The 22,177-nt window shown below is 25.3% G+C and overlaps 1 protein-coding gene across 1 annotated transcript; it reads right to left on the minus strand.

The window, feature by feature from the left end:
* Positions 1-5,687: 5,687 nt before the first annotated feature.
* On the minus strand, positions 5,688-19,699 carry LOC129608590 (larval cuticle protein A3A). Its single transcript, XM_055520206.1, has 4 exons — positions 19,428-19,699; positions 17,572-17,668; positions 17,271-17,504; positions 5,688-6,334 (listed from the first exon to the last, which is right to left on the minus strand). Exons 1-4 carry the CDS (start codon positions 19,533-19,535, stop codon positions 6,219-6,221), a joined length of 555 nt encoding a protein of 184 aa, XP_055376181.1. The 5' UTR covers positions 19,536-19,699; the 3' UTR covers positions 5,688-6,218.
* Between the last annotated feature and the right edge of the window lie 2,478 nt (positions 19,700-22,177).

A 22,177-nucleotide genomic window follows, 5' to 3' on the forward strand; every position in this document is an offset into this window, starting at 1 on the left:
AAACGGTCAGAGCTAAAAATACGTGCACTTTTAAAAATCAAAGCATGCTCATAGATTTATCTTAACGTACTCAACAAAAAATTCAGATTTCATACAGCCTTTTATGTCAAATATCAGGGTGAAAATTTTTGAACATATTTTATATACAGTTATATAGAAATGCGAAAATTTCAAGGAAAAAGTATTTTAAATCTTAGGAGAAATAGTTTTTGGCAATTGACGTTACGATCATAAATATTTAGAAAATACCCAAAAATTTTGAAAATTAGACATCTTGCACACATGATAATTTCTTTTGTAATCTTATAAGATGATTTTCACCAGCTTACAGCAATTAAGTTTTATTTTTCCAGAAAACACAATAAGAAAATAAAAACACAAAGTACTTTTTTTTAACGATGTAACAAAAAAAAAAAAAACAAAATCCGTTACCTTTTACTTTATTTTCTGTTTTTTGATAAGATGGGCTCATATTTCTAAAAACAATTTAGGTTATTAGCAAATTAACGAACCACCTAAAAAATATAAAAACGAAAAACTTAGGTAACATTTTCGAAATTGGAGTAAAATTGATTAAAATGCCACTAGCAGAATTGAAGGAATTTTATTGAACATTGGAATTTTAAGACGCGATTAACACTATAAGATTTTTACAAAACAAATTTTTTACTCCAAGTGTTGAACACAATTTATAGTGTATAATTTGATATAACCAGTATAAAAAAAGGAAAATTATATTCATAATCTGTTGAATTTGAAGAAAAAACAATATTAAGGTCAAGAGTAGTGCTAATTTTAAGAAAATTTTAAATTTTTATTATAAAATTTTCACGGTTAATAAATTATTAACAATTGTTTGAATTGTTTTACTAAATTAGATTACAAAACTTACATAATTACAAATTTTTTAGAAAACATATTAAGGGAAATATGGACTTGAATTACTTTTGGAAAATATTGCGTCCTAAAATAATTTTGTTTTCAAACTTAAGTACATACGTCTTTGATTGAGATTAAGTTCTCATTTTGGTCTATAATAAAAAAAAATAGACTATAGTGTGAATTTGAAGTAGAACATAAAATAAATTAAAAAAAATTGAATTGTATACTACATATTCTTTGGAAAGAATACAAGATATCCCAACTAACATGCCATATTATATGACTTGTGGCCAATAAGGAACTTTTGTGAAAATCAGGTATAGAATAACCATACTATAATTATGTAAATAAGAATATAAAAGAAATTTTTTTAATTTTTACAAATATCATATCACCTTCCAGATCAGACTGAGTTTATGAAATAAGTTTTTTCAAAAAATTGCTACTATCGTTGTTTATTACTTCCACATGCAATAAATCAATCTGTAACCACAGTATAGATTGCATTCTTGTTTTCAATTTAATTTTTGCAAACGGTGTATGTACTATACCTTCATGTTTTACATCTTGTATATTACTTACGTCCTTACGCATTTTATATAAAATTTTGGTTCAAAAATGTAGTTTATACAATAAAAATTTTATTCCATACCACCGAAAACTTTTTTATTTTAAAAACCTAAATTACACTAATATTGTATGATTTTCCATTATGCAGGTATCTACGTTGCTTTATCGCCTAGAAGTATGCATTAAGTTATAACAAAATTGTTTAAGAACTACAGGATTTAATTAGTAAGTAATAACTTTGAAACTTTTGCATATTACTAATAAAAAAAAACAATAGCAACATAAAAGCTTTTCTCTTGTTTTTTCCACCTTTTGCACCAAGAAAATTTGAGAAAATTTTAGTTGGAAGTATGCAACTTTCAGCTAAAAGTATGCAAGAAAATTTTTGAGTAAAATTGAATATGAATAACAATAAAGCTCATTGAAATTCGCCTATTGCAATTTGAATACCAACTCAAACCTAAAATAGTAGTTCATCAGATTGCATTCCATTAACTTTTATTGTATGACAGAAATTTTACTATTTTGAAAATGGGGATTCTTGCATATATTTAGGCAATGGAACTAATTTTGTCGGTTAAATTTAGAAAAAGTACTTTAATTATTCTCAAAACTACGAGTTGAATTAAATGTTAAAATTAATTTTTATAAACATTAAGAGAAAAATTAAAACATGAAAGGAAAAAAAAATCTAAATGAGTGAATAAATGAGTGACTTAATTTTTTAATGTCCCATAAGGGAAATTTGCGGGAAATCTGATTTATATCATATTAATTTTATAAAAAACGTTAACATCTTCATTTAGAAGCTTTTTGTAGGTATTTTAATTTTTTTAATCTTAGAAAGATTTTTATATTTTAAGGTTATTCGTTTATAAATGTCCGGCAATTTGTGGAATATTTTAATTACGAATTGGATAAAAATCCTTACGAGAATTTAAAAATATCCCATAACAATAAATTTGCTAAGTTAATTATAACAAGTACTTTATTAAAAAGTGCCATTACTTAGTAGAAATTTTTATTATTAAAATATATTAATTATTATTTATAAGTAACACAATTAATATTACTTTTTATAAATCACACACTCTTGTATTAATAATAGAGCGTTCATGACTTCCCACCTGATGCAATTGTAATAGACTTGGAAAGATTTTCACTATTTTCAAAAAAATTTTTCAAATTTGGAAGATTAACCTGTTAATTTAAATTTTATTACAAGTTATACCATAATTGAAGAACAAATACAAATAAAAATTGTTCAAATCCTTAAAGGGTATCTGAAAATTTAATAAGCCATTACGTTAAAGTTTTACTGTCGGTCCAAATTTATTAATCTTTAATTAAATCCCAAATTTCTCTACAGAAGCCAACATTACAAAAACTTCGACAAACCGATTGACAAATTTTAATTAATTAGCATATTGTATATCTTTGAAAAGAAAAATACAAAACACAAAAGAGATAAATTAATAAAGATTAACATTTGAAATTTGATAATGAGATTTGATTTATTTAGTTTCGTTAAAGCTTCTCAGCGCAAATAAAATAACAAAGAATACAATAAAAATTTTGAAGTTCAGAAGTCGAACTGAATAAAATTATGCTGATATCAATTACATGTTAAATTATGTGTTAAAAAAAACAGAAAATGCTTTCAAACTGCAGGGTGGAAAAAAAATATTCGTCATATATAAAAAAAAAATATTCGTCATATACAGAAGTTCAGCAAATTCAGCAAAAAACTTGACGCTATTTTGAATGACAATTGCAATACTCAACGCAATAGAAATGAATTTATTTAATTTGTAATTTGCAACTAGAAAATGGCTACAGTTAGGACATAATTCATTAAAGAGAAACTTTGTTGTACTTTTGCTAATTTAATAAAAACGGAATAAATTTTGATTCTCAGCTCAGGTTTATTTCATTTTTGCTCAGTTAATCTTAGCTATTGTAGAGATGAAACTGAAATGTTAAACTATCTCAAACTTCGTGAAAATTTTTCAAAAAATATTGCTCACAATTGAAGATAATCCCTCTGAATTTCCTCAAAATGTATCAAGAATTAAGCACTAAGTAGACAAAAGCCTAAAAATGTACAAAAAATTAGATTATTGTGCAAAAAAATTTTAGAATACACACATAAAATTGATAGGGCGCATTATAAAATATAAGACTAATTTTGTAGAAATTCTAATTTTGAGTTGCAGTTTTAAAAGTAGTTTATGTATATTTAAAAGTAAAACTCCCAGTAACTAGCTACTCCACAGAATTTTCTTACACCCTATAAATATCATAAGAATACAAAATAAGAAAAAGCATTATATGTTAAACGCTCGAATTTTCATGTAATTTATGTGTAATGCGTGTACTTATAATAAATTTTATTTCAAATTCCGATTCAATACACCTTAACCTCAAAATTTACAATATTTGTTGTATATGTTCCTATGCCAATAATACCTTTATCTACTCTTTTTAGATTTCCTTTATGATATTATTATCTTGATAATTTAATCTCCCTACATATTATAATATTTTCTATTGTTTAATGAACATAATAGAAAAATAAATGAAAATTATAAAAAATGTCGGAAAATTTATTTAAAATTATGTGAATTTTTATTTACACCAGTATCATTGCTTTTCTTAATACAAGTGTGATTATTTGCATATGTAAAAACGAAACTAGGTTAAATTAATGTTGAAAATATAAAATTTTAATTTGCAAAATAGAAAATTACTAAAATATATGAACTCCTTAATTCTTTAATGAAGGGGCTTTGTACCCTTTTTCTTCAATTTTAAATTACTTACATAAGGAATTTATTTAATAATTTTTTTATTTTTCAGAAATACTTTGCAAAATGTGAAAGTGAAGATCAATTTGATTAAATACGTTTGCGATTCATTAATAGATTGAATTTTGGCAAAAGCACTTTAAAAATTCTGTTGAAAGTGAAAACTGAAAATATTAAATCAAGCTTTCATCAAAGTAAAAGTGCTTTCTTGAAAGTGTAATATAACAAGTTTCTGTTCTAAATCTTTTGTTTGCGCTCAGCCTACATAGTGCCTATAGATAGGTATCTATTTATATTCTTCATAACATTCCCATACAGTTGATAATTAAAGATTTTAGGAATGGAATATATTCTTAATGTTCAAATAATTTTGAATATTTTAAATTTAGAAACATGTGTAGAAGAAGAAGAATTAAGAAACATACTTCGTATAAAAATTATTATTATTTCTTAATTAATCCGCTGAATATTATGATCTGAAGAGTGCCAATATTATGCATGGAAAAAAATTTTTCGCAATTTAATTAATAATCAATATTGTTATTAAAATTTTCCAATTCATTTTATAATTTTTGAAATTATAAGCTAATAAGTACCCCCATTAGAGATAAAAATTTGATATTCTACTCCAATTCGTCTTTTTTAATTATTAATTTGAATCAGAATGTCAAGATTTGACATGAAATTGATGAAAAATTAATTTATGAATTAAAATATTTGACAATAATGTGAGGCTCTTCCACAGATTTTGAAGTTTCAGACACATTGGAACCTTTGTATAATTCAACTTTCATATTCCAAATGTTTTTTGTAGACAATATTAGAAATTTTGAATATGCAAACAAAATTATTTATTTTTTTCTCTTTTTTAATAATTTGCTTACTTCGAGTATTTTTTATTTACTTTTCACATAAACTTCAATAAAATGAATCAATTTGCGCTGGGATTGACAAATGGCTACTTCAATAGCCTAAAGTAGCCATTTTCCTATTTTCTGAATTTTTATATAGTTTTTTACAATTTTTTGCATCAAGTCAAATATTTAGGAAATATTAAAAATATAAAATTTTGTAAAATCTTCATATAACAAAGAATCTTCTAAAACAAAGGTATTGGTCGCTTATAAATAAAAAGAGTCACATGAAATGTCAAAATTCAAATACTTCAAATTGTATTTCAACTAATAAACATGACGATTTTACCCAATTAAATAGATTCTTCTCATAGTGCTCAATGTTTACTGACTTGTTTCCCATACAATTCACTTTTATAAAAATTTTAGAAGACTATGAAGTCTAGAATTCTTTTTAATTGTATTTTCCCTACATTTTTGTACTTAATGCTCAAAATAATTTTAGAAAACAACACACACACACAATTATGAAAGTTTATCCTTTTTATTTCGTTTTTTTTTTAAATTTTTCATTTCTTATAAAAATTATTCTACATATTTTAAATTAATTGAATTACTTACATATTTTTTGTTGGTTTTTTTTTCATGTTATTTTAAAATGAAAATTTTTACAAATTTATTAAATTATTTTTTTCTCTTTACTTTTTTTTTTTTGTTAATTGAACGCTTATATTTGATTTTATTTTGGTATTTTGTTTGATCTTATTTTATTTCTGTAATTTAATGTCCTTTTTTATTTAATGAAAATTTTGAATCCTTTACATTATTGAGTTATTGCTATATATATAAGTATATTTACAAAAAATGTAAAAAATGGAAAATTCTTTATAAATAAAATTTTCCATTTTATACTTTACAAGGTGATTCTAATTATTTAAACAAAAAATAAACATATTTTTTTAATGTTTTATAATTATATATAAAAAAAAATGAATTATTATTGTACATAAAAAAAAGGAAGAAATTGAGATGCTGCTGCCTTAATTTATTTTATAAAAAATTTTGTTGTTAATTTGTTGTTGCTCTTTTGTTATATTCTTTGTCTCTAATAATGCCCATAATGATCATAATGCCCATAATGCCCTCCATCATAATAATTATCATAATTATCATAATCATAATGAATTGGGCTAGGTGATGCATAATGTAATTTTTGTGCAACTGAAAATAAAAATAATTTGTGTGAATTAAAAATTAAATCTAAATGTAAATAACGTAAAAAATGTAAAAAATTTGAGCTTAAGAAATTCGAATCAAATAAATTTGGATTCGAAAAATATCAACTGGATTTTAAATTCTTAAAGGATTAATGAAATTCACTTAAATTTTTCTTAATCTCAAATTCAGTTTCAATTGTTTGTTAAAACATGTTGTTACACATAGTTCAAACAATACATAATGCGCAAATATTTTTGTTTCAGGAAAAGTATGTCAACATGAGCAAAAGTCTGGAACGACTATATGGTAATTCAGAAACATTTTATCAAAACAACAGAGCAGATCAATATAGATTCGACGGAGTTGAATTCAATTTTTGTATTGAACATTGACAAGAAAAACCGGGAACAGGTAAGCCTTAATTTTCGTAATTACCGTATTATATTTTGGTATCACTGTATTTAAGACAGAATGTTGAAGAGCAATACTCTTACCCTGAAAATTGTTTTGAAATTTTATATTCCTCATGCTACACTTAGTAAGCAATAATAAAAAATCTGCCGTAACACAGAACTTGTTAATGTTATTAGAGCTTTGTAGTGAGATAACATTAGCAATTAAATCTAATTTATAATATAAAACTAATTTGCAAAAACTATACAGTTCAACATATATGAAGTTAAATTTGCATTAGACTTTCTAAAATAACTTTGAAAATTTCTCATTAGAAAAATATTTATTCTCTTTTCATTAATTTTGTAATTTCATATAAATTACAATTAATTAAAATTTTTTTTTGCTTTAGTTCATCTAACATAAAATTCAAATAAAAAATTCCAATTTTTAATTAACAATTAAATGGTTGTTTTTTTCTTTATAATTAATTTCCAATTCTATTAAAATCGATTAATTGTAATTTACTATAATTTGTTCATGAATACATAAATAACATTATAACTTACATACAAACAAACTCAATATTGAGATTCATTGATTTATGATCACAAAATATTAGAATAGATTCAGTAAAGAAAAAAATTTTGATTTTCAGATCAAAATTAATTTTTATATAAAAAATTAAATATACAAAAAAAATCTATTTAATTTTATTGCAATCTTCATAAAATCTTCATGCACCACAAATATACTATTATAACAAAATCAAATAGGGGGGGGGGGGGGGGAATCCTCTTCTTCGATTTTTCCTTTTGCCATCTAATAATATTGCAATGAATTCATTACATAATAATGAACCATAAAATGTAGAAGAATTCAGTTTTTTTTTTGTTTTCTATATACAACAACAATATATGTAATTTCTCAGTCAACATCACGTTCCATTTTAAACATTTCGACATCTTCTATCGCATTTAACAAAACAACACTATGATATAATATTGCATTTAATAATGAAAATGAAAATCTGGGGGAAAAAAATCACCGATTTACAGTCTATTGAATTACGGATTTGTTTAAGATGATAATGATATGCTATAGGAATGATGATGATACTTCAATGTCATCATACATTTTATAAACAAGAAAATGTTCGATCCAGAATTTTAAATTGTATTATGCTCAAATATAACCAGTTTAACAAAAGAAAATTATTATGTATGTTTATTTCTGTTTATGTATAACAGAATCTTCATTATTGTTTTTGTTTTTTTTATAAATTTTCGCAAACCAATTCAAATCACAGCAGCAATGCTCTCAATATTTCGTGTAATGAATTTATAATGAAAATTTACAGATTGACTTATAAGTGAAATTTTTATGTAAGATGTTGAATTTGTTTCTGTTTTTTTGCCATTTTTTTTTTGTTATTAAACAAAAATGTCATACAAATAAGACAGTTGATGCGCTATATTTAAAATAAAGCGGCAATTGAATAAGAAGAAGCGGTACCAACAAATTTTGTTTTACTTGCATGACATGATTTTTGTTTTTGAATGGTTGTTGTTTTTTTATTCTTGTGGTATGCAATAAATCAAATATTGTGGTTGTTGATATTATTATGTTGACACTACATGCTGTAATCTGTTTTAAATATTACATCTCTCTCTCTCTCTCTCTCTATAGAGATTGTTTATCAACATTACGTGTATAAAATTACGTGTTAATTGAAAATTTTGAATATTGAAATAGTTTTGGACACAAATGAGATAATAAATGTATTTAAATGTCTCAAAAGAGGATATTACCGTTTATTATTCATTAACAATGAAAATAAAATTTTTTACTGCTAAAGGGGGTTGAAAATCAAAATCATACAATTCAATTTTTATAAATTTTGAAAAATTAAAAATAGATATTTAAATTTTTTAAAAACTTGAACATGAGTGAACCAAAATGAAAAGTTGAATTTCAGATTCAGAAGTAGAATATCTGATTTAATGGTAGTTGCTTTGGTAAATAGAAGAATTAGCGAAAAACATTATGTTGTTAGAGAAATTAAAATAGTTCAAATTAATTGTCAGAGAACATTTTAAAACAGCATTGTCTCATTTCTTATAAAAAGTAGAATAATTTGTTTTTGATTAGCGACGGCACACACAATGTACAAGTGTGTGAGTAAAACTTAAGTTTATATTAAAATATTGATTTATGACTTTCAAAATATTTCAAAACACAGGGGAATATTAAAGAACTATAAACATTTAAATTATATTAATTATATAAAAAAGAATGTCAATGGTTGTATTGAAAAAATGTCAATAAAAACCTAAAACTTTATAGATCGACAAGATTACAAATGATTTAGAACAATCCTCTCACACTCTAATTAAAATCCTGCTGCATTTAGTAGCGCACTATTAAGATCAAACTCCGAAATTCACGACAACATTCGGTATTTTTGATTTTTGTCGAGAAATGCATTTTTTTTACGAATCGAGAAATGTATAGCCGGTATTCGGTATCAAAATATCGGGATTAAATTTTGTTTTTGAAAATTTTTCTTAACATTCTTATCACTGCTTATGAGGGAAACTAATCGTTTTCTTAAAGTTAGTTTAAAGAATAGGAAAATAAATTTATTTTAAACATTTTAAATTATTACAATCTCTAAATTCTAAGAATAAATATGCTAAAGCGAGATAAATATATAAAATGTGCGAAATGTCATTGAAATTAAAATAAATACAAAATATTTTTTCCATTGTTTAATTTTTTTTTATGGTTTTGTTACATTGGAAAAATAGTATTGAATTTTAATAATGTTAAGAGTTTACAAATTTATTTAAAGTCACAGAGTCACACTGCAAATTAAAAATAAAAAACAAATAGATGCTGAATAAAGTTTTAAACGAATGTAGAAATACAAATACTCTACATATAGTTTCCAATATACAAGAAAATAAATTTTTGAATAAAACTGGTGCCGTCAGGAATTTTAACACTTTTCGTCTTCTTACTGGTTACTAATGGGACAACATTTTTACATAATAGACATTTCGTTCCTTTCCACCAAAAATGTAATAATAAAATGATTTGTAAATTCTAGAATATAGTTATAACTGTCTATTCGTGTCCTTCTCTTCATAAAAATAATTATACGTTTTCCTATGCCAAATTTTTTCCCTCATATTTCTCATAAGTTTTTGCTTTTCCTTCTCTCATTTTCCGTTCATTATTTTTGTTTCACTTTTAATATCTTCAATTATGCGATACCTGTTGCTTGTTATTTAAATAACAATTTTTCAAATTTGAAGGTTAATCAAGGTTAATTTTCCCAATTTGAATAGTTTAAATTTTCAGATCTCTATTTTTCATTTCCGAAACATATTTAAAAAAAAAACAAAACTAAAACATTTTTTGTTTTTTTATCGGTCATTAATCTTTCACAGCCAACAAGAAAACGCAAAAATCTTGTTTAAAATAGAAGTATAATTTTGAATTTTTTTGAATATTTTTGGGCGAGGTAAGGAAAATGAATCAAAATTGAATTTTAAGTGAGATGAACTTGAAAAAATCTTATTCATTATGAAAGACAAAGAAAATTATTGTAAATAATTGATGATGAACGTAGGAGCATCACTCACCTACAACAATGAACCGGTAAATTATAGAAGACTTAGAAAAATGTGAATCTTTGAAAATTTATTTTTTTTTATGATTATTATAAGAAAATAATTATAATTTTGCGAATTTTCTTCAATGACTTTTATAATTTGCATAGCAAGCCAAGCTGCCTTGTAAAAATTATAGTGCTTTAATATGATAATGATTTAAAAATAAAATGTTTTAAATTAAATTTAAGATAAATTCTATGAGTAGTTAGAGAATTTCGATGAAATAATTCAAAATTAACAAAAAAAAAATTAAGAAGAAGTAAATCTAATTTGGTCGTTCTGTACTTTAACAGTGAACAGAAATGCACTAATTTTATTACTGTTATATGTGTTCAAAACGAAATACAAATAAAATAATTAATATTGAGTTCCCAATGATGTCTATAGTATGACACTTTTATATACACACAACCTTAGAATCTTAAAATGGTACTTTGTATATTTATTCATTGACAACACCTTCTATTTAGAAATCTTGCATAATTATACAAATATTAAAATTGTAATCTCTTTGTATATTAAGAATTAAATTTAAAAATTATCGAAACTTATTTACAACTTAAAATTTATTAAAATAATTTCAATAATAAACACAAATAAAAATTCTATTGCATAGCACAATATTGTTGTCAAACAATTCAATTGGTATGAAGGTATGAATCACTTGAAATGAGCATCTCAAATTAATAACAATTTATTGAGAATAAATTAAGAGATAAAAAATAACCCACTCAAAATTGAAAACAAAAACAAAATAAATTTTATAAATTTTTAATGAACTTGAAATCCTAATATGAGAATGCATTTGTATATTTGGGAAAAATATATATGTATATATATATAAAGTTCCTGTCGGTAATATTTTGTCTATACAATAATATTTATGGATAGAACCTAGATAATAAAATAAGTTTGTATACACAGTCGAATCCTGTTATAAGAGAATTTTAAAATTTCACGATTAGAGTTGGTCATATTTAGTTTTCCTTAAAAATGAGTGCAGTTATATAAGCACAAATTTTGTTTCTCAACGATTCTGTTTAAGGTTATGCATGGCTATATTTCATATATCTATAACGTCGGGATCATTTTTCATATGAAATTTAAAAAAACGTTTTGCTAAAAGTTGTTTTTTATTTAGGAAAGAGACTCGGTTTAAAGAATACAAGGTAAATGTGACAAATTAATTTGGGCACGGAAATGTTGAAGGAAGTTTGAAATTAGTTTTGTTTTACCATAAAATATAAAACCATGGAGTTTCTTATATACGAGTCTGACTGTATATATATGTATATATGTGAATACATAAAGAAAATGAAAATTTATTATTATTTTTTTATTAATACGAGTATTTATGTTCAGAAAATTTTTATTGTAATTGCAATTCTTTACATTTCTAAGGTACACAATACATTGTATGACACATTCTAATGTACAAGTATACATGTTATGTAATGTGTAACAAACCAAATATATAATAAGTATGAAAAATATTGTGAATTTTAAACAAAATAGTACGTGCCTTTATTTTCAAATGAACGCGTAAGTATATTTTGGACAATATGCAAATTTACCGGATTTTTTAGCTTGTAATTTGAGAAATGTAAAAAAATAAGTAAAAACCTTTCAGTCGGTATAAACCGATTGAATTATACCCTGCACCTTTCGTTATTATGTAGCAATTACACGAACCCGTGAAGTCATTCTATAGAAACTTCACGGATATGTCTGACCTATAATTGGACATCCGACTGCCACGTTTCATGAATCTGACTTTATAATTTTTCCAAATATTTAAAATTAGCTTTAGGAGTTGTATGGCAAGTACCTGAACCTGTCAAGCAATTCCATCAAAACTTCATATATCTGATCTACAATCGGACACACAACTGCCAAGTTTCATGAATCTGACTTTATTATTTTTTCAAATATTAAGAATAAGCTTTTAGGCTTGTATGGTATCCACTCGAACCTGTCAAGCAATTCCACCAAAACTTCAGAAATATATCTGACCTGTAAATCGACATACAAGTGCCAAGTTTCATGAATCTGACTTTATTATTTTTCCAAATATTTAAAATAAGCTTTTGGAGTTGTATGGCAAGTACCCGAACCTGTCAAGCAATTCCACTAAAACCTCACAAATATATCTGATCTACAATCGGACACAACTGCTAAGTTTCATTAATCTGACTTTATTATTTTTCCAAATATTAAGAATAAGCTTTTAGACTTGTATGGGAGCTACTCGAACCTGCCAAGCAATCCCACCAAAACTTTAGAAATATGTTTGACCTATAATTGGACACACGACTGCCAAGTCTCATGAATCTGACTTTATTATTTTTCCAAATATTAAGAATAAACTTTTAGACTTGTATGGGAGCTACTCGAACCTGCCAAGCAATCCCACCAAAACTTCAGAAATATATCTGACCTATAACTCGACATACAACTGCCAAGTTTCATGAATCTGACTTTATTATTTTTCCAAATATTTAAAATAAGCTTTTGGAGTTGTATGGCAAGTACCCGAACCTGTCAAGCAATTCCACTAAAACTTCACAAATATATCTGATCTACAATCGGACACACAACTGTCAAGTTTCATGAATCTCACTTTATTGTTTTTCCAAATATTTAAAATTAGCTTCTGGAGTTGTATGGCAGGTACCCGAACCTGTCAAGCAATTCTTCTAAAACTTCAGAAATACATTTGACCTATAATTGGACACATGACTACCAAGTTTCACGAATCTGACTTTATTATTTTGCCAAATATAAAAAATTTGCTGTTGGAGTTGTATGGCAGCCACCCGAACCGGTGCAGCTATCCCATTATAATTTTTAGAGCATGTGTAGAATATAATTGGACACATGTATACAAAATTTTATATTAATAGCTTTAGTAGTTTTCGAAATATTTAAAATAAACTCCTTGAGTTGTATGGCAGCTACCCGAACCCGTTGTCCGAATTAGTCCAATAACAATAGGGTTCGTCCTTGGCACAAAAGAAAAAACTTGTGAAAGTTTGGTGTCGATAGCATTATTCGTTTTTGAGTTATTGTGCGATCGGACGGACGGACGGACGGACGGACAGACGGACATGTCTAAATCGACGCAGAATTTTACGCTGAGCAAGAATATATATATATGTCCATACCGCAGATGACTCCTTCAAGTAGTTACAAACTCCATACCAAAGTTAATATACCCTTCACGAAGTGCAGGGTATAAAAACAATAATTAATTGGAATAGTGCAAGTCGATAAAAGAATAGTGTCAAAACACAAAATGTTATAGAAATTAAAAATTGTTAAAACGAAATGTTTGTTTTCAATTTTCCTTTCTTGAAGTTTTACAGTAGGATTTTTAGATATATAAATTATTTTATTACTTTTGGGCTTCATATTGTATAACAGTGAATTTTTCAAAATCTGTGCTTTATATATTTAGTGCGATACAACGAAATCACTTCCTGTGTGCAACATTGAGTGCTTAAAAGAAAATAATTAATTTATCTTAATTGATCCTACATAGCTCTTTAAATAAATATCTTCAGTAGATCCTACATAGTCTTTTCTGTAAATGTTTGGTAAACGTTTTCAATTATTTATGGTTTTTTTTATTGAAATATTCAAATACAACCAATAAAAATTAAATGACAAAAGCATTTTTAAAATTCCCAAAATACTTTAGAGTTACTATAACTGTTATGAAGTTAATCACCATTCACCACTTTGTCAGTAGTTAAAATTAACAGTAGTATACCTAAAGCGGAAATGCTCTTTCGGTAAAAACAATTACTACAATTGGGTATTAATTGTCGTAGAATAAGTATTTTTGGGTACTCTCCTAGCTCTATGCTAAAGCAAATCTAAAATTTAGTTAAAATAATTACTCAGTATGTTTTCTAAACGGCTACGATACTAAGGGGATTCAGATTCTTTAAATTATTGAGATAATTTTATACGTTTAAATTTAAACTTTTTTACTGGTATTTAATATGAGCTCATGAATTAAAAATTCACTGACAAAAATTCAATGATAAAATGATAACTAAATATTAAGTCAAACATTTAATGTAAATTCCTATACAATATAAAGCATACAAAAGGATTATAAATGTAAATTTAGTATTGTAACAAAAACGCCAAATATGCTTGCTTGCAAATAGAAGCGTTTACATATAAACATGTATGTAAATAAACAATGAACCATCAAATAACATGTAGATAGAATAACATTTGAGAAAATAAATATGGATGAAAAATCCGTGACATAACACCCAATATTTTTTTTTTCGTTTTTATACTTAATGTTTTCATACAGCACATAATAATATTATCCACCTTCTTGGTAAGCAAGAAAGCTATCATAACATTATTGCAATGAAAATGTACAACAAAAATTTACATACCTACATGTAATAGCACTTTAAATGATGCGGTAATGTTAAGACACTTTATAACTTTATTATACCATACAATAGTCATGGCAAACAATGACTATTGTAAATTTTTGTGTAAATTTCAATTAGTACAACATTATATACTGTTATTCTATTGCTAATTTACTGTTATTTCCATAAATTTGTGAATTTTCGATTTTATTTGGTGTTTTGTGTTCTTTTTTTTTTAGTTTAATTTTTCTTTTGTATTTTATGTTTGTTTTATTGTGACACTTTGAATATTTTATTTTATAAACGTAGTCATAACATTATTTCATAGTTTCTTTTATACAACTGCTCCCCCTATGCAGTTGAAATTTTGAAGTTAAAAAACATTATAAAAGAGAATATTAGATGTACCAGTTCTTTAACGGGTATTTAAAGTTAGAAATACCACCCAGAAAAGTAGCATGTAATTTGCGATTCGAACATTGATTTGAATGGACATTCTGTTATACAGAAATTAATTTAGTCTACAGATTTATATTGATGTATTTGACATTTGTTGAATTGGAATAGATATAGTAGAAAGTGTTATACATTTGAAGTCTAAGTGTTATATACATTAAAATGTGTATAATACTTTTTACTACTTTCAGCTCTACCAACGTTCCATCTGCCTTCCTCTATATGACAGAATTTCGCAGTATTTCACCTAGTATAACACATTATATAAGTTCAGTTTCGGTGACCGCAACTAATAAATTTTTTTCTAAAATATAGGTACACTAATCTTTTAAAATTCTTTTATACATTTGATTCTAAATTTTAATTTAAACATATTAGTAAATAAATGTCATAGTAATATTGTAATAAATCTGTTATAATTTAGTTTGAAAAAAAAAGTAGACAATGTCGGAATTCTTATTAAATTCATTTTCTATTAAAATTTAGCAAGACAAAAAACAATATGAGTATAACACGAACAAAACAAAGAAATTGATTTATTCTGAATAAAATCTAGGTCTTTGAAATAGAATAAATCAAAACAGTATCAAACTATATACAAAATGTTGTACCCGATGTTCTCACACACAAACATTAATTTACGTTAACAAAATGTTAATTAAATATAAAAAGCTTCTTAATTAAAGGTTGAACAGTATAGCACCTGTGAGGATAAATAAAATCAACATGTGGGAAAATTCGCACATTAAATTTTTCAAAAAAAAAAAGAAAAAATATAAAATTTTCCATATTTGTTGCAACTCTATGGTTGTAGCATTGCTATATAGTTGCGGCAAATTATTATTATTTTTTGAAGAATTCCCGTAAATTTAAGAGTGACTTATTTTTAATTATATGAGTAAGAAATTTTTGTTTTTTTTAATTAATATTTAAAAAAAAATGAAATTTCATAATATTTTATGAGTTTAGAAAGAGTTTACATGAGAATTAGGTGGTTTTGTTTTATTAATCTAAGATTTAAGTTAGATTTAGTTGCAAATTACTTCAGGGAAATGAAAAATCGCAGACAAATGTCACAATTCATTTGTACTAAAAATTTAATTTATTCATAAATTTATTAAAAAATTTTGTTGAATATTAAGAAATTCAAGAAATTTAAAGTGCATTGTCGAAATCAGGCAAGTATCAGGCTTTAACCATTGTTCATAAGTTTTGTTTTATAAGAATTAGAGTTTAATTTCATCAAACAAATTTCCCAAACGTTTATAAATTAAACATTTATTAAATCATACGAAACGTTTTCATGCCATAACGATATTAGTTGCATGTGACTCGACAATATATTTGAGCTGAACTGCAGCCGACATTTTTTGAAAATTTGCATATATTTTGGGGCCATGTTTAATTTCAATGTGTCTTGGAAAAGTTGATATTTTTAATTTAACGTTTTAATTACTTACAATAATATTGAGTTGTTATTTATCGAAAATCTTATACAATTTAAATTAATTCTGTTTTTAATATCTCCTTGAGAGTCCATATGGTTTAAATAATTTCATCATTCTATAAGTGTCTATTCCTAAACAAAACATAAAATTCACTTTAATATAAAATTTTCAACAAGTTTTTCATACTAAAGCTATTTTACCCAGTGCTATACTTTCTTCAAAAAGTGAATACCAAAACTGATTTGTGTTTGACTTCTACAAAGTGAATAATTTGATTTTTTTCTAAGATTTCATCAATTCCCAATTTTTAAACAACAATTTTAAGCCTAATCCCTCTTAGTATTTTACTTAGTAATTACCTTAGTAATTCAAATGGAAAATTAAAATAATTCGACTAAATTCCAGAAAATACAATAAAAACACATACTTCAGAATGACAGAAAGAAATGAAAATTCTACAAAGATTTGCACAGACACTGTTACAAATTACACATCTATTGAAATTTATAAATTAATTTTGGAATTATAGCAAATATTTAATGTACATGAAAGAACTTACCATATGGTGCTGGTGATGCAACAACAACTGGTGCTGCTGGCAAAATAGTTTTATGTACAACAGGTGCAGCATGAACAACTGGAGCAGCATGTACAACTGGTGCAGAATGTACTACTGGTGTATGATGAATTGTTGGACCTGTTTTTGAGACAACAGCATTAAAACCATGAACAGGATCTGCAGTATAATCAACTGTTCGAATTGAACCATCAGGTTCAACTAAAGAATATTGTCCTATAAAAATAAAAAATAATTTTTGATAAATTTTATTTAAATTTATTTGCTTTTGGGATTTAATTACCTTTAACAACATCACCATCACGCACTTCATGTTGTGATTTAACATCACCAGTTGTATGATCAGCTACTCCATAATTAAAAGCATATTTTGGATGATCCTTAAAAAATTTTTCAATAAATAATTAATTTTTGATTATAAAAATTTCTTGATAAAAATAATAAATTTTCATAAAATGTTAATTAACATTAAGGAATTTGAAGCGATTTTAAGGGGTCGGACTGGTTCAGATGAGGAGCGGGAGGGAAGAGATCAGGCGGTACCACAACAAGCCTAGTTGGCCTATGTGTACCCTTTGGGGAGCTGCGACAACCTAACCTAATTAACATTATGCTTCATTCAATAATGCAAAAGAAGTTACGAGATATTTTGTATTTTACACTGGAAAAAATTTTAGTGTTAAATTACTACAATATTCAAAAGAATGTAAAAACCGTACATAATTGAAAAAAAAACTCCATACAAGAGTAGAAAGTTAGACGAACGAATAACTAAAAAATTAAAATAAATTCTTTCCTAAATTGTATGGTGAATTTATTACAAAAATGATATTTTGGTCACACTAATGCAACTTCTACAAGAACACAATTTCTTCCGAAAATGATCAGCAATTTAGTCGAGTTTACCGTAAATTATTTTTCGAATCGAATAAATAACAAAATATCTTGCAAATCGAGTCAAATTTACTGTCAGCTAAGATTAATAAAATATTTTCCAAATTATCTAGCGTTGAAAACTTTTTCGCTTTTTAATAATTGAAACCGATTTTAGGATTCTGAAAAAGTGAAGAATTCGTTCACCTCTTTTGTTATTCTTCAAATTTGAAAATTTTCAAAAATTCGGTTTTTGATACACTGCAAAAAACAATTTGCAATTTGAAATGTAGAAAAAAAAAATCAAACTTAATTTTTGATCGCTAAGGTTATTAATTAAAATAATACGAATATTTCAAAGCTGTCCGTATACATGATACATTTGATTAGGATTTTACTATATAGTTGACCAGGATATCCGACTATCAATGATATATTCGCTATATTCCTCACAAAAAAAACTTTAAAATTAATTATGCTCCATAATTTATTTAAAAAATAATTGGAACTTTGTAAGATCACGTTAAATGTTTGCTAACATTGAGTATTTACAGAAATATTTCTACAATTTACAATATTGTTTTAAAAGTTTAACAGAATAGTCACGTAGAACAGTCATAATTATAAATGGTACAGATGCTGTTCTGAATAATTCAAATACATTAGTTTGATTAACGTTGAAATACAAAAAATTTTTAATATTTATAAAATTCTTCATTTGTAAACACAAATTTTTTTAAAGAATTGAAATCTCAGAAATATTTTATTTATCTAGAATAAACTTGTTATACAATGTATAGATTGTATTAAGTAAATACTTATGAATTTAACATGGCAACACTGTAATTAAAATTTACTTTCTTTTAGAATAAAATTTTGAAAGAGTTGCAATATTTATTTTTGAGTACAATTGTTTTCTTTTTTTTGTGAAAAATGATCCAAAAAATCAAATGCATACGAAAAAATTTTTTAATTTTCCTTTGAGACTTTGAGTATAAAGAACCCGTTCCTAGCAAAAATTTTACTTAAATCCTTTTAAAGTAAATAACTAATATCAACGATAAAATTCTTAATCACAATTCAAAAGTTCAAGTAATCGAAATTGTTTTGTTTTTCTTTTAATTTTATAAAACTTTTTTTTTATCATAAAATTACAGCAAATATTATTTTTGATTGTCATTTATCCTGTTAATTTATTTTAGTGTCCTTTCAATATACACCATAACCTTACACAAAACTTTATCACTATATTCTGTTCACACTCACATAATAATCAACGTTATATCCATGATGAGCATATCCTGGTTTTGCTAAAACATTGCAACCGAATAAAGTAATGGCAAGGATAACATTTAAACACAATTTTGAAACCATTTTTTTCGATTTAATTTTTTTTTTGTATTTTTTTAACAATTAATAAATTAAATAATAAGAAATTCTTTTAGAATCAAATTCAAATTTTAATTCGGGTTATCAATATTTTTTTTCTTTGTTATTTTTTAAGTTTTATTAGATCAATGGAACACCGATATAACCGATTCAAAGATACACGAAAAACTGTACTGATTCCCAACCAAAATCCCAATTAAATACTTTTAGAAAAAAAAAAAACAAACAACAAAAAGAAAATTACAATACCAAATGACATTGCAGAAAAAAATAAGAAAAACATAAATAAAATTTACTACCTAAAATACTTCTAAGCTTTTGTATTTTTTTTTTCCAACTTATTTCACAGTTTTCCTAATAATATGAAAAATATCCAAGACAAAAACCCATACATATAATTTTTCTCAAAGAGGGGGATGAATATTCATTGTATATAGAGACGAAAATGGTATAAGCAATCTAAGCATATTTGAGTAAATTTGCGAATATTTGAATAGAAAATCAACAATTGAAAATTTACTACCATATTTTCAGCTGTCATCATCTTAGTCTTTTATATTTTAATGACGCATACCTACACTCTATATATTGTTTTTTACATTTTAATCTCATCTAATAAAAATAACGCTAGCACTAGTATATCTTTTAAATTTTGCACTCACATATTATTAAAAGAGCAACAGTATATTAGCATGAGAATAATATTTGTGTATAGAGAATAAAAAAATTATGTTTCATAGTTATTATTACAGTATTACTTTATTTTGCAGCACACTATTGTTATAACAATAGAAATAATATAACAAAACAAACTAGCATCATACATACGAAATTCTCTGAGAAAAGAAAGAGAAACAAAAATAATAAAATAAATAAAAGAAAAAATTTAAAAACAAAACCATAAAGTCAACAAAACAGCAATTTACAAAATAAAATAAAAATGTTAGTTCATAAGAAAATTGGTTAATTTACTAACCGCACTAGTATAAAATTGGCGTCGGTGTTTGGTATTTACTCTTTTTTCAATAAAATGCGTTTATAAAGAAAATAATATCAAAAAACAATAAATTATTAAAAAAAATTCAAGCAAATCATATTACTTACGGAATCGCTACTTCATGAAAATCCAAAAATATTTTCAAACTTCATCATTACCGAATCATTTTTGGCATAAAAGCACACTTATTAAAAAATTAGAATTCTAAGTAAATAAAAATTAGAATTCTAATTGAAGAGCTTCTAATGTTGATAAGTCCTTAAGAACTGTAAACAAAAATAACTTACTGTTTACAATTTATGGAGAGGATTTGGACAAAAAAAACTGAACCGAACGAGACCCCTCGAATTAATCAAGAGTACTGTGACAGCACTTCCGTGCCTTCTTTCACGAAATATGAACATAAAAACACAATGGAGCAAAACTAATGGTTAGTCAGTTCTACAAGTTTTACGAATTTATGACCATCCAGGTGCGTTTTAGGTTGAATTAAAGTTTTTCACTATTGATAGGTCTGATAATAATTTGAGTCCGCCTATCTTTGTCTTTCGATGATTTTAGACACTTGTATTAAAAAAAAATTTTCTTCGTAGATTAAAGAATAATTAAAAGGCAGTAGAATAAGCTGAGTCTTCTTTGCGAGATTTTTCACAATACAAACGAATTGTTAAATTAGGTGTTAATTTCTGTATTCTATAATTAGATCAGGTTGCCGAAGCCGAGCAGAAAGGAAAGATATTATACATATACTTTTAAATGCAAGTATATTCTAATTTTATAATAGAAATTTTTATATACCAACGAGAATATTGGTGTAAAATTTACCACGGTGATAGTCATGAATAATTGAGCACAGTGTTAAGAATTTTCAATGTATAATTTTAAATTTTTCCTTATGTAATCTGTTTTTGCCGTATGGAATTGAGAATTTCAATTAAAACAACTGTAAAAGCCTAAATATTATGGCTTTTAACAATAAATGTACCTGTTTACAACGGCTTGTTCCAATTGAAATAATTAATTCATCGTTTATACCACTCAATATAATTTCCACCAATTTATAATGAAATCTATAACGAGAGCCCCTATCTATTCACAGGAATATTTATTTTCTGTGGTTTCTGCATCATTTTGATTCCGTATGCAAAATGTAAGTAATTAAAAGAAAGATACACAAATATTTTGATCTGTAAATAAAAATTGCATTCAATCCACACACTTTAAAATTTTCCTTATTAAAAATATTTCATCTTAAGTACACACAATTATGCTTATATTTTGCATTTCACTACGATTGTGATATTTCAAGTTTTTCTTTCTTTTTTTTGTTGTTTTTTCTTTTAAAAGAAAGATGAAAGAGTTTTGGCTTTTCACAATTTTCATTTGTTTCTTTATTTGTTTTTATTTTCTTCAACTTTTGTAATATTTTGCGGCTCATCTATATACCTGATATACCCGATTGCACCATATTCTCTAAAACCATACATACAACGCACAAAATAATAGATTCAAATTACTTCAATCAATTTCAATCAATTTTTAATCAATATCAATGTTTTTATCATTATTTTGCGTGATACACTTGAGCAAATATTTTTTATGTGTCCAGGTAGAAAAAAAAAATTGCATA

This window comes from Condylostylus longicornis, unplaced genomic scaffold, assembly GCF_029603195.1.
Source record: "Condylostylus longicornis isolate FDR11 unplaced genomic scaffold, ASM2960319v2 ptg000033l, whole genome shotgun sequence".
Classification (NCBI taxonomy): domain Eukaryota; kingdom Metazoa; phylum Arthropoda; class Insecta; order Diptera; family Dolichopodidae; genus Condylostylus; species Condylostylus longicornis.